Source organism: Balaenoptera ricei, chromosome 6 (genome assembly GCF_028023285.1).
Source record: "Balaenoptera ricei isolate mBalRic1 chromosome 6, mBalRic1.hap2, whole genome shotgun sequence".
NCBI lineage: Eukaryota > Metazoa > Chordata > Mammalia > Artiodactyla > Balaenopteridae > Balaenoptera > Balaenoptera ricei.
Window position 1 is genome coordinate 9559491 of NC_082644.1, and position 18146 is coordinate 9577636.

At 44.1% G+C, this 18146-nt stretch overlaps 1 protein-coding gene across 1 annotated transcript in view; it reads right to left on the reverse strand.

Moving 5' to 3' along the window:
- MSRA (methionine sulfoxide reductase A) overlaps window positions 1-18146 on the reverse strand; it is a 375450-nt gene that overhangs the window by 225292 nt on the left and 132012 nt on the right. The window contains exon 2 of the mRNA XM_059926804.1: window positions 3125-3193. Coding sequence (XP_059782787.1) covers window positions 3125-3193 — 69 coding nt within the window. The remainder of the gene's footprint in view (window positions 1-3124; window positions 3194-18146) is intronic.

Sequence of the window (18146 nt, forward strand, 5' to 3'; positions counted from 1 at the left end):
CGGCATGCTGGCAAGTGTCACGTGGATGTCCTCGTGCCGGAGAGAGAAAGCATTCCCTCTACTTGACCATATTGCTTTCATCTTTGGGTGCCTCAGTTTCTCCGTCTCTAAAAGAGCACAGTGATGCCCACTTCACAGGGCTGTGGTGGGATTAGAGGGACGGCGGACATAGGGCACTCAGCCACCCGGAACAAAGACATTCAGTAATTGCAACATGTTCGGTTCCGCTTCTCCGGCCTGTAAAAAAGGGGCTCCCACTGACTTGAAAGAGAGCATCACACACAGACGAGTAGAAGCCCACCGGGACAGCAGGCCTATTACCCTCATTACCATTGTCCTAAAGTGCAGAGGAGAGAAAAGGGCAACAGAAAGGCTGAAGAACCGTGATCACAGGAAAACAAGGCAGGGATAAAACTGACTGGGCCATGAAAGAAAACCTGAAAAAATGAACGTCTTTTTGTTTTAAAAATAATCTGTGAAGATTACATGCCAGAAAGAGCTTTTAAGGAGCCGTCTATATATTCTCTGGTCACTTGGTATAATAACACATTCATACATTTTTCAGAATGGAGCCTGCCCTTGACCCTCACTCTACCCTTCCTTATATCATCCACCCTAAGCTCAATGCTAATGGCCATTCGTTCAGTGGCCACTTTCAGAGTGGATTAAATTTAAAAGTTTCTATTCAGACAGCATTCTGTAAGGTACATTCAAATGATTAACCAATAGATAATGAAATTGAAACTGGTGATACTCCTTTGGCATGAAATACTGACTTCCCAGGCTGAAGAATGAGTCTGGACAAGTAGAAAGTGCCACTGTTGCTTTGGTGATCTCACAGTCAAGTCAATGTAAGACATTCTCCTGCACATTAATACCTGCTACTAAAATCAAATGGGGGAAAACGATAAATAGTAGGAGACGTCACTCCAAGCAGTATTTTCCTGGCAAAAGCTGTGTCTCGAGAGTCCTTCAGAGCACTCTGGGAATGCATAGAAATTCACAAATCAATTTGCTAAATTGGCTCGGCTGGAAATCATGCTTTTGTGCATGGATCCAGCTGAAAGGCATTTCTGACTCTACCAGACTCTCCCAGGACTCCTGTAACCAGGCCAAGAGTCAGGGGACATGGTAAAAAGAGCACGGACTTCCGGTCAGTTAGACCTGGGCTCAAATTCAAGCTCCACCATCTCTGGCTGAGGGACCTGTGATAAATCATGTGAGCTCTCTGAGAAGGGGATTATGTAATCCTACCAGCCTTACAAGGTGCTGAGAGGATTAAATGCCCAAGATACGTCAAAGAGGTGCACTTAGTTTGACTTTTTCAGTACAGCTATAAACAACCCAAATGACAGAAGCTCACCCCAAAACCCATCCACTCCCTCACTCCACTGCAGGCCAGGTGGACAAGCCATATCAAGTGAGGACAGTTTTGAAAACACAAATATAAAATGCTTGCATGCACTTAATGAAAACAGAGGCCTTCATTTAAGTATCTGGAAGAGCCAAACAGCAGTTCTAATAAGGCAAAATTCCTTAGATGTCAAGAGATATTCTATTTTATCATCTGTATAGTTCTGCACTGGTAGAAATTATGCACAGAATTCATTTCTTTTAAAACCACACCCCTTGGCCATTCACAGTGGGCTTCCCAGGGCTGCCTGAGGCCAGATGAGCCTTCAGCCCCAAGTATGGAAGATGCAGAAGCCAAGGGAAGGGTCTCAGAGCACCCCGTCAGCCTTCCCATTCTACAGGTGAGAAAACTGAGGCTTGGAGGGGGGAGTCGCTTGCCCAGAGTCAAACAATAAAGGCCTTGGGTTAGGATTTTTAGGAAAGCCACTCTAAACCAAATCTTTGACAAAATAATAGTAATAATAATCTCGCCACGGAGCTTTATTCACTGATATTTCCAATTCTGTGGCAAACGATGTCATCAGTCCTTTGGGAAGGAGGCTTTCCTCCAATACCACGACAGGGGGAAATCTATGACAGGTCAGTCTCATTTTACATTTCCCAGTATGACATGGAACCTAGTTTCTAGGGGTTCACAAATCTGAAAGACAAAAAAAAATCATCAAAAGAACCCTTGAACATTGATGTGACATTTGTTGTCCCCTGGTAACAGACACTGTGCTAGGCCTACAACTTAGGTAAAATGGCATCATCTGAACATAATTTCTCAGAGGAAAGTTAACAAATCAAATAGTTAGCAGACATCTTATAGTGACCACCGATGCTTTTTTTCTTCAAAAACCAAATTCTCCATTTAAATTTCTGAACATAATAACTCCTAATCACTGACCAGTACATTTTAAAAGGTGACGGCCCATACAGAGCAAGATTTACAAACACCTAGGCAGAAGTGGGTCCCTGTTTCATAACTCTCCAACTGTTAATCATCAGTGATGACTAACTCTGGGATTAGGGAAACATTTTATCCTGAATATGCTAATTTAGAGACAGTGTTGTCAGGAGGCTAATTTCTGGCTCAAAGACACTTGAATGCCTAAAGCAGTTTTACATCAAAAACCCTTGTAGGAGGCTTCCATCAGGACCAGGGGAAGATGGAAGCTGGAGGGGGGCATGAAGAAAGGGGAATTCAGGTTTTTAGGATGAAAGAGATCATAGAATCTGTCTAAAGGCTAAGGGGAAGGAACCAGAAGAAACAAACAAACAAACAAAAGGAATATGCTCAATTCATAATGGAAGAGAAAGAGACCATTCAATTAGATTGATTATTGATTTTTGTGGAATAACATCTCAAAACTCCTTGAATCCCAGCTTTAATAAAGATATACATATATATAGAAAAAAAATCCTTCCTGAGAAAGAAAAACTCAACTCCTAAATTATCAGGTTAATTCACAGTGTGGACATAAGAAATAGTAAATACACAGTTTGATATTTGATTTGCAAAGTGAGAAAGGAAAGCATACTAAATTCTATAGAATGAGCTTTTCTGATCCCAGATATACTAAGAACTTGATAGTTTTTTGGCTGCAACAACTTGTAAATATCTAGAAGAGCCCAGATTTTGAAGCCCTGAGGACACTTGCTAAAACTCAGAAACTTGGCACTAGGCTTTGCACACAATTTGGGTTTTCTTTCAGAGTTGTTATCTTACCAAATAGAGCCATCTGTGTTCCCTCTGGGAAAGGTTCAACTGTTCTGTTGCCATTGACATGATGTTTGGCTAGAAAAAAAAAAAAAAAAAAGAAGAGAAAGAAAGAAAGAAATGCAAGTTAAGTGTAAAGTTCTACACACATACTAACACATGTCATTAAATGTGTCAGAGAGCCTAGTTCTCATGTTTAGTTAGCAACGGTACCCAAGCTCACCCTCTTAAGAGAGTTTCAACTATTTTGTTTTTAATCTCAGTTACAAAGGAGCCTAGAGATGGCCTGATTCAGGCATGTCATTTTACAAGTGAGCGCGCCCACACCCAAGCACGTGCAGAGCCGTGCAGCAGAGCGGGGGCGGGGGGGGGGGCGGGGGGGGCAGCAGAGCCAGCCCAGCCTGGAAGCTCCTGACTCCCGGCCAGAGGGTCCCCTGTGTGCCGGGCCGTACCCTGGAGAACAAGGAGAGCTCGGGACTCCAGGGCGCACTGAGGTGGCTTCCCCTGAGGACTCCTGATGATCAGAAGTAAAGTGAGCTGTAAAGACAGCAGGGTAAGCCTGGGACCAATTTTTCAAGAACCGGAATAGCAGAAGACATCATTTCATAAGTCAAGCACTGTTCCAGGGGCCAGAGACGCTTGCCTTTTAAAGACCAGACAGACTTTCATTCCAGTGCTTCTTACTACTCGTCATCCACCCTCGTCACCTCCACCAATCATCCTTCCCACCCGAGTGCGTATCAAGGACTTCGAAATAAAAAGTGACCAGTTTGGGGGATGGTGGTGTGCTGAATTGGGCGATTGGGATTGACATGTATACACTGATGTGTATAAAACTGATGCCTAATAAGAACCTGCAGTATAAAAAAATAAAACAACTAATACTAAACTTTCATTGGGTTATTTGTATGGAAATATGTTAATATAAATGTTTCAGACATTACATGAAATTTCTAAAAATCTTATATTTGTATTTGTATGGAAATATGTATGGAAATACGTTAATATAAATGTTTCAGACATTACATGAAATTTCTAAAAATCTTATATTTGTATTTGTATGGAAATATGTATGGAAATATGTTAATATAAATGTTTCAGACATTACATGAAATTTCTAAAAATCTTAAAAAAAAAAAAAAAAAAAAGTGACCAGCTTGTTTTCCAACATTAACTTATTTTTATAACCCCCAAACTGCAACCAGATAGAGAAGATCTGAGCATGGTCCATCTACGAGTAGTCTAAGAAGATCCTCAGGAATGTTTGAATATGGGCATTTATGTTGAAAATACATAAGAAAAGAATGGCTAAAACACTTTGACACTGCATCATGGTGCACTTATATTTTGATTTCATGGGTCACATTCGATTTATTGAGCTCTGGCACAGGGCTCAGCACCAAAGCTAGGCTCTGAGGCGTTTAGAGGGGAAGACTGACATGGTCCTTGCCCTCGAGGAGTATACAATTATCTTCAAGAGGTAAAAAATTTCAAGAGCGAACTTTACCGGAAAGCTTACCATTGTGTGCTAAGTCCTGGAGTGGGGACTAAAGGTTCTGTAAGAGTTTGCAGCAGAGGGACAGCAAGCTGCAAGGCAGAGCCAGGGCCTGGAGGAATTGCAACTAGTGTCGAGTCTAAAAGGAGGAGCAGGGTTTGGAAAGGCAGAGGGTGAGGGAGCAACTCGAGTGAGAGCCAGGAGGAGGTGCAACCAAGGCAGCATCCTGGGCCAGACTAGAGTCTAGTCTGGGCGCAGTAGAGGAGACATGCTGAGAAGCAATGGCGCTTCAGGATGGATTGGGAGGCAGGCACCGGGTCATGGAAGGTCTTGAGAACCCCACCCAAATCCATGGGGACCCTAGGCAGCCTCCGCGGCACCACTGCAAGTATGTTAGAACCTGCAGGCTTACGAGGCTCAGCCTAGCTAGACGATCCCTTCAGGGTACCGTCAGTTCAGCGGCTTCCCCGGACTCTTGAGGGATGGTGGCACTACCTGAAGAACAGAATAGCTGGGAGAAGGCGAGGAGCCAGGCTGAACCAGAGAACAAGCCTCACAGCCTCGAGGCTCTAACTGGCACCACCAGCAGATGCAAGAGGTCACAGGTGGCCCTGGGGCCTTGGCCAGTGCTCACGTATGGTTAGGACCACTGGTTACTGAATCCAAAGGAATGTGACGGGGCTCCACGTGGAGGCCACAGCTCTGTTCTGCAGTTAGGACCCCGAAGCCCCTGTCGGAGGTTTTAAAACGTTTGCCTTTACACATATCAAGAGGTGTAAACCCTTTCAAACCCTAACCCACTAATCCCGCTCATAAAAATTTAATCTAAGGAAAAATGCAAGAGAAAAAAAAAAAAAGGTGGTAGACATAAAAATATTTATTAAAGTATTACTGGCAATAAAGAAATCTTTAAAGCAACTAAATATCCAGAAACAGAGAAATAGCTTAGAAAATTATAATTCATGATTTATCACAAGCATGGAATATCATGCAACATTTTAAATATAGAATTTGAGAGATATATTGAATGTGAAAAAATATTTGGGATAACAGTAAGTGAAAACAATCCTATTACACGCTGAATGTAGACTATAATAACAACTAACAAAAATATGAATGCTTATGGGAAAAGACTGGCAGAGAAATATGCAAAAACAAAAATACCTAGGAAGATTATGCAAGATATTTATCTCTATCAATTGTCTTTGTCATTGTCAGAGTCTTATTTCCTAGATGAAAATATGTTTGTTTGGATTTTTAAAGTCAACAAAATTATAGATTTCTAACATTTTTTCTGCAGTACTTAGTTTCCCAGGACAGTCCATCAGGACTTAAGTATAGTCCAGTCGAAACACTACACACTTACCATAAAGAGTGTGGCCTATTTGACATCTCCTCTGGGACAGCTCAAAAGCACCTCCAATGCAGCAGGATATCCTTCCACTCCAAACCTGACCCTCTTCCAGCATCCCTACCCCTGGGAATAGGACCACCATCCTCCTACTTTCTAGGCATCCTTGGCCATTCTCTCTCCCTGCTACCCATATCTAATCTATCACCAAATCTGGCTAATTCTGCCTTCCAGATACCTTTAGAATCCTTCCACTTCTTCCCTTCACCATCCAAACCACCCTAGTCCCAACTCTTACGGCCTCTTTGCCTGGACTCCTACAAGCACCTCTAGCTCTTCCACATCCCCTTTCTAATTCATTCTTCTCAGTGTCGCCACAATTATCTTTTTTTTTTTTAAGTAGTTTTTTTTTTTTCAAACATCTTTATGGAGTATAATTGCTTTACAATGGTGTGTTAGTTTCTGCTTTATAACAAAGTGAATCAGTTATACATATACATATGTTCCCATATCTCTTCCCTCTTGCATCTCCCTCCCTCCCACCCTCCCTATCCCACCCCTCTAGGTGGTCACAAAGCACCGAGCTGATCTCCCTGTGCTATGCAGCTGCTTCCCACTAGCTATCTATTTTACATTTGGTAGTGTATATATGTCTAACTCTGATTATGTAACACAAAGTCCCCGACCCTCTCCCCCACTTTCCATGGCTTTCCACTCTTAGGCTAAAGTCAGAACTCCTTAATGCAGCTTCAAAAACCCACATGGTCTGGCCACCTCAGTCCCTCATTACCTCTACTACAGTCAGAGCTGCACATTACACTTAGTCATTATTCCAGCAAGTAGACTACAAGCTCAGAGAAGGCAGGGCTCATATTGGTTCACTGTTTCCACAATTACAGCACACTGTGGGACCCAGCATAGGTGTTCAATAAATAGTTGCTAAATTAACGAAGGAAAACAAACTACTAAAAAGTCTCTCTTCAGCCATTATGAAAGATATATTATTTGATACGCTAAACATATATCTCTCTTTATATGTACATGTGTCCCTCACACAAAAATGATCACTGAAAATGGCCACTCAGAGTCTCCCCAGCCAGGTGGCCTGGAGATCAAGGAACTCCTCTGTTCTAGTCCTTAAACGCCACTCCTCTTCCCTTCCCATCCACCTACTCTCATCTGAGAAAATGGATGTGGAGAGATTGGAAATGCTACCCAGAGAGGAAGGAGGATTCACATGCAACTCTCTCTTCAGTGCCAAAGTTACCCGGGACTCTGTCTTATCTTTCATTCTAGAGCCTGAGGCCCAAAGATAACACGCCCTGTTAACTTGATTTTGTATTTTCTCCTGAACCAGAGCTGAGCCTTACCTCAGTCCCTGGACAGCAAAGACACAGCATTAGCCAAGGAGAGACAGCACAGTATCCAGGGCTAAGGAACAAAACTGCCTGACCCTGAATCTCTGCCCTTCCACTTCCTAGCTGTACGACCTTGGCTTAGCAACTTAGCCTCGCTGTGCCTCCGTTTCCTCATTTGTACCTACTTTGTGGGTTGCTGTGAGAATCAAATGAGTTAATATATGCAAAGCACTTAGAACGGCGCCTGGCATGCAGTACACATTACTTAACTGTCAGGCTAGTATTACCATCTACACGTGAACTTTGTTTTTCACAAGATCTGAGTCAGGAATGACAAATACATGGCACGTATTTACTTCTCCTCCACCTTCATGCCCGTGGCAGACATCATTAATCAATCACAGCAGACTTTCATGATCCCCAAATATGACCACAAAATCTTTTCTCAACTTAGCACCCCACAGGGTCTCTTATTCCTTCGGGGGGGCATGTGTGATGAAATCACTTTGTTATTCCTGGTCTAAGTGAATAAAACAGAAAGATGGTACAAAGAAAAGCCATTTTCTTTCTCATTTCTACATAATACATTGCAATTTTTAAAAAGATGCTTTGAAAATCTCCAAAACTCTATACAGCTTTACGGATAAAAGAATGGAGGGAAATCTGACTGCTACCTTCCATTCCATGAGGAAAGAACGGGGAGTTGTTAAAAACCAAGCAATGGCAGTGCTAGTCCTGCAAACCGAGGGCATTTTCCCATTGAAACTCTGTTGAGGCAAGTACAGGACTTGGGGGCCAAAGAACCAGAGACACTTTAAACATATTCTAAAGGTCAAATAAGACTGGGGGGTGGGGAGACTCACCTGGGAACCTAATCAGCATTTGTAATTTTTTTTTTCAAAATTGGTGGCACATTTCACCACAGAAACAATCAAACTGACTAAACAGAAAAGTCACTCATTGATTGGGCACTAACTATTGATTACCAGCAGAGCATGACACAGAAACAGGAGGGGGTCTGTGACAGGGACAGCTGCTGCCTGGCCACAGCAGGCTGGATACCGCCCATCTGGCCGGCTGGGCTCCGTGCGAGCCTGTTCTAAAGCCCCACGCTCCAGGAGGACAACCTCTACTGATGGCCATGACGTGTCCTCAGTCAAGGGCATGTGAGGACGAGGAACAGATTTCCATTTATCTTGAAAGCCCAGTGCTCGAGGAGCAGCGAGGTTAATTAGAGCACGATTGGGTCAAAGTCAACTATCGGAGAGATTCTGAAGGGGATTTGGGGGGCACTTCAAAAGCTTTAGAAGATGATGCTGACGCTGTTTCTTGTTTTGTTTTGTTTTATGAATGTCTAATGCACTTCAGACTTTATGACTGTTTTCTTCCTTCAGAAAAATACAATAAAACAGTTCAATAATGCACCTGCAGTAATGCAAATGCAGACATAAACCAACCGGTGATTAGCACCACGTCCTGTGCTCAAGCTGAGAGCTAAAATTCCTATCTTCTGGGTAAGGTTGTCGGGGGGACTTACAGGTAAATGGCAGGGAAGTGGAGGACTGGAGGGTGGGCCCCCAGATCCTCAGGATTCTCCTGTAGGGCCAAACCCCTCCAGTCTGGGTGACCATGGCGACACCACCTAATTGGAGATCCCAGGAACTGCTGCTGCTGTCCTGGGAGTCCGGGTCCACTGCTGGGCGCAGAATCATCCCAGGACTGGAACAGCTGTATATCGGACTGAAGCCTCAGAGCTGCAGACCATCTAGTGGTGCCTGCCCCCCCGTCGTGTTAGTCACCCCACAAAACCCAACGCATACTCGTCCTGTGTTACTATCAGTCATTCACGCCGCCATGAAGCTCATCGGTGGCGATTAGGTTCAGTCTGGGGCTGGAGTAAGAGTGCATTTATTTCACGAATAAGGTAACACAGACCTGTCAGGCCCCAAAACCAAGCATGGTCTCACAGCCCCTCCCCTTGTCTGTTTCCTTGTGGCTCTTTCTCTAGATCCCAAATCCCTGGTGTCTCAAGGACAAGTCAGACTGGAACTAAGGCGGGTTCATATCTGGCCCACAAGCCCGAGCCTTGGCCGAGGCTCTGTCTCCAGCAGAGGGTCCTTTGATCACACTGACTAAGCATCCTGGGCCCCGGTCCTGCCAAGGTGCCCTTCACAGCGCTGTAAGGATGAACTGACGACTGTTGATTTGTAAAGAAAGGGCAGCAGGAGTCCGGAGGATGCAGCTGAAGCCCAGTCACCCAGATACAGGGCAGGTGCACCGGGAGAGGTCAGGTGATGATGCTTGCGGCCCCCTCTGCCCAGAGGCACTGCGCTTCTATCATATTTTTGTTCCTTACAGCGCCTGTTACTTTGGCTATGGGGTTTTAAGGTGAACGTTAATCCAGGGCGTACTCTGTATGTGAGGAGGGGGAGGGGGGAAGTTCCATGGCGGTGGGCAAGTTACGGGGAGGGCCGACCTCTGCTCTCCACCCATCCTGTGTCCAAGGAAGCTGGAGTCCTTCCTACCGATTGGTGAGGCAGGCGACTAGAGGCAGGGGGAGTCGTGGCTAGGAGCGGCTGGAGAGGCGCCCCCAGCAAAGGCAATGGCGGGAGTGAGCCGAAGGTGCCCCCCTGCTGGGAACACCCAGAGGCGAGCGCTCCCCCAGGGCTGCAGGGGGAGCGCAGGGCCAGCCCGCACTGTCTGCCTCCCATGGTGGCCGGTGACCGTGTATCTAAGTGGGAGCCGCCCTAAAAGCAAAAAACACGTGATGGAAAAGGCAGGAAGATCAGATGAGAACATCTTAGATTGTAGCACGGAAACAAAAATTCACCTGTCATTGAGGATTTTATCCTTATGCCCCAGCCGCTGTCCTTCCTCCAGTTAATGCCTTTTCCCTTTGCTCCAGGAACAACAAACTGAAGACCGGCTCTTGGCCAGTGAAGGTGGTGATTCCTCGGGCTCAGGCAGCCCTGCACCTCCGGGGTCCCCCTGCAGCAGAGCCCGAATGGCACAGTGACGGTGCAGGACAGGGCAGAGCAAGGCTGGGCTCAGCCCCAGTGAGGACACGTTTGGTGAGGCATCAGCTCCAAACGGTGGAGCTTATTACGGCTCAGACCCACTAGCAGTTACGTGTTTAGTACGTGCCAGGTACTAGCTGCTGTGGGAAGAAAGATAAACTCCATAGACCCTACACTCAAGGAGATCCATCTAATCAACAAACTTATTGAGAGAAAGCCTAAGAGGAGATTTCTGGCCAGAAGAGTGAGCTGAGGATGACAGTATGTTTTAAAAATAAAGCATTATGCAAGCAGAGGACATTTTTACTTTCTGTGATGTGCCTGCTGTGTTTTCTGAGGTCTGCTCAGGGCACAAGACCACAAGTGTGACTCTAATCCCGGAACAGCAACGCCAAGTGCACAAGGCCTCAGACATCAGCCCTTTCCTGTTCCTAAGAAAAACTGGCCCAGAATGATCCTGCTGTGTCCCCACAAGACGGCACAGGAGAGTAAAGCAGAGTGACCACAGGGATGCCCACAATGAGAGGCCAGGAGGTAGACCAGATGCCCTAGAAACCAGTGTCAGAATTATTTCTGTACGTTCCCAAGCAGGCTTCCATGATTCTGTAAAAGACAGTGATTCCACGGCCAGAGACAAAGTGGAGAATGATAGGAAGACAGATTACACATAAAAAATTAAATGTCAATAACAAACACATACATGAGTAGATGCTCAACCACACAATGAGATACTATTTTTAATTCGTGAAAATGGCAAAATTACAAAACCAACGCCAAGTACCAGTGAGGGTGTAGAGACACGGGCTTTCTCATATACTGTTCATAGAAGTGGGAATGCTACAATCTATTTGGAAAGTAGTCTGGCAATATGCATCAAGAATGTCAAAAGCTTTTAAATTATTTCTACCTTCGGAAATAATCAGAAGGGAGGCAAAGGTTTCCAAAGATGTTTATAGCAGAATTGTTTATAATAGTGAAAATCCGTAAAAAACCTATATGGCCCAACAAAAGGGGGATAATGAAGTAAATTGTGGCACAGTCCTCAGATGCAATATTACCTCATAATTTTAAAAGTATGATCATAAAAAGGTTTCTTCCACGGCGTCAGAAAATAGTAATAATATAGAGTTAAGTGGAGAATAGCAAGAAAAAAGAGGAAATCTAGATCCTATTAGGTATATTTTCAAGTTGTACAAATCTAAACGTTTTCCTTTTAGTCCCATTCCTCTGTTTTCTTTGAGAAGGAGACAGAGCAAGAGAAACCACTGAAACTCTCTTAAGTGAGAAAAACCGATGAGCAGATCACTTCCTGCTTGGTCGCATAAGGACCCTTTTCTTTCCAGGGTTTTGAGTACCTTGAACTCTCGCTTGTTCCTTAACACAAGGCCCCCTGGGTGAAGAGCTCTGGAGACGCTCAGGGACTTCAGGACCAACTCGACCCAGCTGCATGACTGCCCTATTAAATCCCCTGACGAGGGCACTGTTGCCGAGATGCGCAGGGCTCCGGAGCTTATGAACCCATTGGCAGGCGTGTGGGGGAAGGAGGAAAGGAGGCTGACAGAGGGACTTGCGGGGACATAGCTGCTCCAGCAAGTCCAGGCACAGGGATCCATATTCCATCCAAATAACATCACAGTTCAGAAAACAATGATTGAACATCGCTTATGTGCCAGGCACCGGGCTTACTGTCGGTCATACAGTAAGATAGTAAGACAGCGCCTGCCTTCTCTTCATCCTTCACTGACCAGCAATGCGCCTGCCGCACTTGTCAGAGCTGCTGACCAGGTACACCTACGGAGGCTCCTGTGTTAGCGGCACTGCCTACAGCTCTTTAACACAGGGTACCCCTGTTACCCCATGATTATCAGACGAGCATGAGTTCCCGATTCACACTGCATTATCCCAAGAAAAGCATTCCGTCATCATTCATTTCATTTTTAGAATTCCATTTTCACTCGTGTAATACTGTTATTAATTACCACATTTAAGAACCATGTCTAATTTAGGCATCTGTGATAAGTATATAATATTAATTGATGGAAAAATTTCCACCTGACTTTTATGAAATCTCCCTGCCTCCTCTTAACACATGTAATTCCTAATGACTACCAAAATTAGACAGTCTTGAGATGAGAAATTCCATTTAAAATAAGGTTACTTGAAGGATTAAAATCCACATGTCAGCTTGATGAATGTGACATCTCCGTGAATAACAGTGTTGAAAACAGTTGTGTTAAAAACTGTGGCTGTAGGGACTTACCTGGTGGCGCAGTGGTTACGAATCCGCCTGCCAGTGCAGGGGACACGGGTTGGAGCCCTGGTAAGGGAAGATTCCACGTGCCGCGGAGCAACTAAGCCCGTGTGCCACAACTACTGAGCCTGCGCTCTAGAGCCCGCCAGCCACAACTACTGAAGCCCGCGCGCCTAGAGCCTGTGCTCCGCAACAAGAGAAGCCACCGCAATGAGAAGCCCGCGCACTGCAACGAAGAGTAGCCCCCGCTCGCCGCAACTAGAGAAAGCCCAGGCGCAGCAACAAAGACCCAGCACAGCCAAAAATAAATAAATAAGTAAATAAATAAAGGTGGCTGTACACCAAAATGATTTCTAAGGTACGTTTCCTATTGATCCTAAAACATATTTTAGATTTTGAAGATGAATGTTAAATGTATCTATAAAGGATCACACAGAGATCATACTTTTTAGTATTGTTGTAAAAGCCGTTGCCCTTCAGAGACTTGGTGTCCCCGGCTTGGGCTGCTTTAGTCCCCTCCACGTCTACGACAGCGTTTGCCCGTATGAAAATGATCAGCGCCGTGCAGAGCATCCAAGTCCTGGAAATGTAATTAAAGCATGAGCCCCACAGAGGTATGCTCTCATCCCATCATCAGTGTCTAGTAACACTTTGGAGCCTCCGTGTATGCCTCTAAGACCACTGATTACGCTCTTACACACACTGTATACACACCCTGAGAGGAAGCGGCGCAGGGCTTGAGCAAAGCGCCGTAGCAAGCAGTGGTCTGCTTCCTCCTTCCTTGTGACCGGGTCAGCGGCCTCCAGCAGGAAGGAGCCCCTTGATGGCACAGCATCTGCCTGGAGGTTGAGTGAAGCGCGTCTGCTATCAGGCCGCCGATGGGCAGGAATGGTCCAGTGACTCCCCTACCCCCGTCTCCACCCCCGTGACAGTGATAAATGATGGGGCCCTCTGCTCAGCTGAGCCTGACGGGCCAGACCTCCCCTTGCAATCTGTCCCAGACCAACACCAGTCTTTCCCCCCACAAGATCCTCCTCAACGCACCACGCAGGCTGGCACCAGGGTAAGGCCAGACCTATCTGCTTTCCGTGACTGTTCTTTCATGAAAACGAATTATGACTTTATTTCTAAGTGGAAGCTCCTAATCAAAAATGGAATATGTTGTTACAAGCCTTACAGGGAACTTGTCTCAATTATCTTTTGACATTAGAAATGAAGGAGATACAGCTAAATACGGGACTTTAATTAGAAAGAAAGAGGAACAGTCATGGATATAAACATGGATGTCAATTTGGCTTCCATTTAAATCAATACATTTTCAATTTATTAAGTTATTACTGTTGGTGGTGGTAAGGAGAAAGAGACAGAAGAGTCTGAGGGGAATAAAATATTGATAAGGAGATGGAACATTAACACTGACCATTAACAAGATCCATCACCGATTAGCTCCTACAATACATTTTGTTCATGTGCAAAGATAGTCATTTCAGGATTGTTTGTAAAGAGACTGGTACCAACCTTTTACATAAAATAGTCTATAATGTGGAACAATATGCACCATTATAAAGAATGAGGTAACTCTACAGGTAAAGACATAGAACTATCTACAAGATGCATTGTTAATTGGGGGGAAAAATCAACAGGCAAGGTAATGTGTATAATATGCTACAATTTCTTTTTTTAATATTTTATTTTTAACTTTTGAATTTTGTTCCATGTGATGCATTACTTTCTTGAAAATAGAAATAAAAAACATTTTAAATGTCCCCAGTCTTTGCTACCCCGTGATTACCCCTGCGGCCTGAGAGCCTCTTCCCAGGGCTGAGGGCATTGCTGAGACACAGGAGTGGCCAGTGGTGGGCAAGCAGCCCCTGGGCTCAGATCAGCCTGATGCTTACATTTTATCCAGGCTCAGGACAAACACCCAAGATGATTCCACTTGTATCTCAAAGCAGCAGAACTGTTACCAGGCTTTAAAATTCTGGGTAGTTCATAGTATCTTAAAAGGCCTCAAGACAGAGTTATCACTCCATTTCCTCTCTGAAATTGATCTGCCTTCTCCAAGCAGTATGTTAATTGTCCTCCTTTCAAAAGGAAAAGGATTTTAAGAGGATCAACCATTACAAATTTTAGATGGTATTAAAATATTATTTACCTAAAAATAAAAGGTATTTCTAGGTTTGACTTTATTTTACAGCAAAGAAGAGAGAGGGAGGGGACGAGGGAGGGAAGGAGGCAGAGAGAGAAAGATAAAGGGAGGGAGGAAGGGAAGAAAGCAGGGAGGGAGGGAGGGAGGAAAGCAGACTGGTATATCAGCAGTACTTTGCCTTTCTGGAATTTGGTATGTATTTTAATTATTTCTCTGTCCCTCCTGTCCCTCATCCTTTCTGTTTCTCTCTCCCTTGTAACTTTTCTCCACAACAGAAGAAAAGGGTATTTGAAAAACTATTTTAGATTTACTGAACAGGAATTATGCTCACCATTCATAATTTTAAAAGCAGTTGAAACATCCTATATTTCCCTCAAAAAAAAAAAAGATAAATCAGGTTTTTACTATGAAACCTTCCACTGATTTCCAAAAAGCCAGTGAAATTTTCTTGAATCCGGCTCTTACTAGAGCAACAGCACAGGTAGCTAGTCCACTTTGAAGATGTCCCCCAAGGACTGGCGTCCTGAGAGAGCAGGTTTGGTCACATGGCTGATTAAGGGACATCTGACAACCCAGTGCATATTCATATTAGGAAATATGATGGACAAAATCTTCAAGTACAGTTCTACAAATGACACAGAAAGTCATTTTATGATGTTTTCTATACTTGTCCACCATGAAAGAGTGACATAAAACTGAACATCTTAACTCAGGGAAGCTCAGTGGAGACAGGGTGGCTCTTCAAGCATGCTTTTGGTCACCTGACTTAATGGAGGGACAGGGACTAGAGAGGGCAGAGCACAGCCTGTTGGGTAATCGTCCTTGAATATGGGCTCAAGCATATCCTTGGATATTCAAGTGACGGGCTGATTCCGAGATGAATTCTCTAATGACTGACTGGAGCATTGCTGAATAAAATGAGAGTCGTGTCTGAAAATATCAAGCACGTGGGAGGCCAAGGCAAGCAGCCTTCCACTGAGCCCACCCAGGGCCTGAATGATGGTCTCTCCCAGCTGGAAGGCCATCAGCTTCGTAGAGATATGGGTTGCGGGTGGTGGGGATATAAAGCAGGCCAAGAATATTTCTCATTTTAGTACATTCTCATGTACTAAATCTTATCGAGTGATTGTGGAGGGACCTGATTAAGACCCTAGAATTCTACAAAAGGAGATGACTGTGACCTGGTATAACTCAACTATAAAGGGACTTCAGTGCAGGCCCTGCAGAAAACCTGATTTTGTGTAAAATTATGCCTTGATAGGTCTGCCAGGCTCTTAGTGCTAAGAGTAAATTATAGTCATCTCTATTTTCTGCCACTTTATCTTCCCAAAAGGCTGATAACTCAAAATGTAAACTATTGTGTGGAAGGTAGCTGGAGAGGAGCTAATGAAATACAGGCAAGTCCCCAACTTTAAAATGAGTCACATTTCAAAAGCATGTTTAAGAGATGGACATCTGGGATATAGAATCCATTTTCTCATGAACATGCTGTTATAAATGGTGGTGAGCTAGCCCACAAGGGCCTACTCAACCTATAATGAGTCTCAAATATAACTCTTTCTAGGATTCTAACCACCGTTTATGAGATACTGTCTCAGAGCGAAAATATATTCTAAGTTCTACCCTGCAACACTAAGAACACACGCTTTCACACCAGCCAAGTTGGCTGTAAGCTACATCTGGACAAAAGAAAACATTTCCCTACTTCCCCAACCTGTCCAGCTACTAACTTGACCATAGAAAGAAATCTCCACTTTATTCATCATTGTAGAAAGGAGACTTTTTTTCTCCCAAAAGAGGAGGAAATCTCACTGCTCAAATGCTAAGTACAATTTAAATTCAGTGGTCTCATCACAGCTGAGGATGTAAAGCTGGGTAGTTCTGGCTCAGGGTCTCCTACAAGTTGGAATCAAGGTGCTGGCTGGGGCTGTAGTCTCATCTGAAGGCTCAACTGGGAAAGGATTGCTCTCAAGCTCACTTGTTGGCAGGCCTCTGCGAGCTAGAGCACAGATCCTCCTGAAGTTGAGTCTTCAGAAGACGCAACACAGCTGACATCTTGATTCCAGCTTCATGGGGCCCGGCTTCAGGGCCACCCAGCTAAGCCACACCCCGATTCCCTACCCACCAGCCCCCCCCAAAAACACTGTGAGATAATAAATGATTGTTCTTTTAAGCTGCTACCTTTGGGGATAATTGATTATATAGCAGTAGATAACTAATAACATGTTCTAATAAAGGGGAAATAACGTAAGTTTTAGCAAAGGACAACTACTGATTATACGGCAGGAACTCAAACCATCTTTTATAAAGCTATATAGAACTTTCACCTTTATAAAGGAAAAAGGTATTTCCAGTCTAACTGATTTACAAATCAACCCCTGGAAGATGATCTATTTCTAACTTGGAGACTACCTCTATGTAATTTTATTTTTCCACCAACTTGTTCTCTAGTGTGCTGGGATTGCTAAAACAGGTGTTCCTAAACCACTAAAGTCTAGGAATAGTGTATAAAATACCAGAATAAGGCTTTCAGCACTTCTGCAATAATTCAGGCAATCTTTATTCGTTTGCATCATCCAGAGGATTGTTAGTTGCTTTTCCTGCTGTTTTGTTTGGGGAAGTTATACCTTTGCCTCATAGGGCTTAAAAAAACAATGAAAAAAAACGTTTTTCCAAAATTCCCAGGGAAGCTAAAGTTAAATTCATGCCAAAGGCCTTAACTGCAATGGAGAAAATCTTCTGTATTTTGATGGGGTTTTGCTTGGTTGTTTGATTGGTTGTTTGCTTGAGTTGGGGGGCTTTTTTCTTTGACTAGATGGAAGTAAGAAGACAGCTGGATTATTTTTACCCATAGTAGTACCTATAAGAAACACAGTTTTTCCCCTTTTCTATGGGAATCAAAATAAAAGCTAAAAATGAAAATTGTTGCTGATATTAAACCTGGTTTTTAATTAGCCTTGGACACTTCATCCATAGCAGTTTAAGGTCATAGTACCTCTATTCCAAGCAGCAAAATAGAAGGATCCTTACTGTGCATTAAGAAATTCCAGGGACTTCCCTGGTGGTCCAGTGGTTAAGACTCCACGCTTCCAATGCAGAGGGTGCGGGTTCAATCCCTGGTTGGGGAACTAGGATCCCACGTGCTGTGTGGTGCAGCCAAAAAATAAAAAAGAAATTCCAAACATCTCTGCTAACCACCATGAGACACGGGAAGGGTCAAGCTTGAGCTAGTCATTTCAGTGACATAGGAAACCATGTTCCTGGCTCATTGTTTGTTGAATTTCAGTTCTTACAGAAATATTACTCACCACACACTTGGTCTCCCCCACCTGTCACTTTAGTTAAATCTCAGATTAAAGCACATGGGGGGGATGAGGTGAGTGAGGGGAGGAGGAAAAATACCAGTTAAA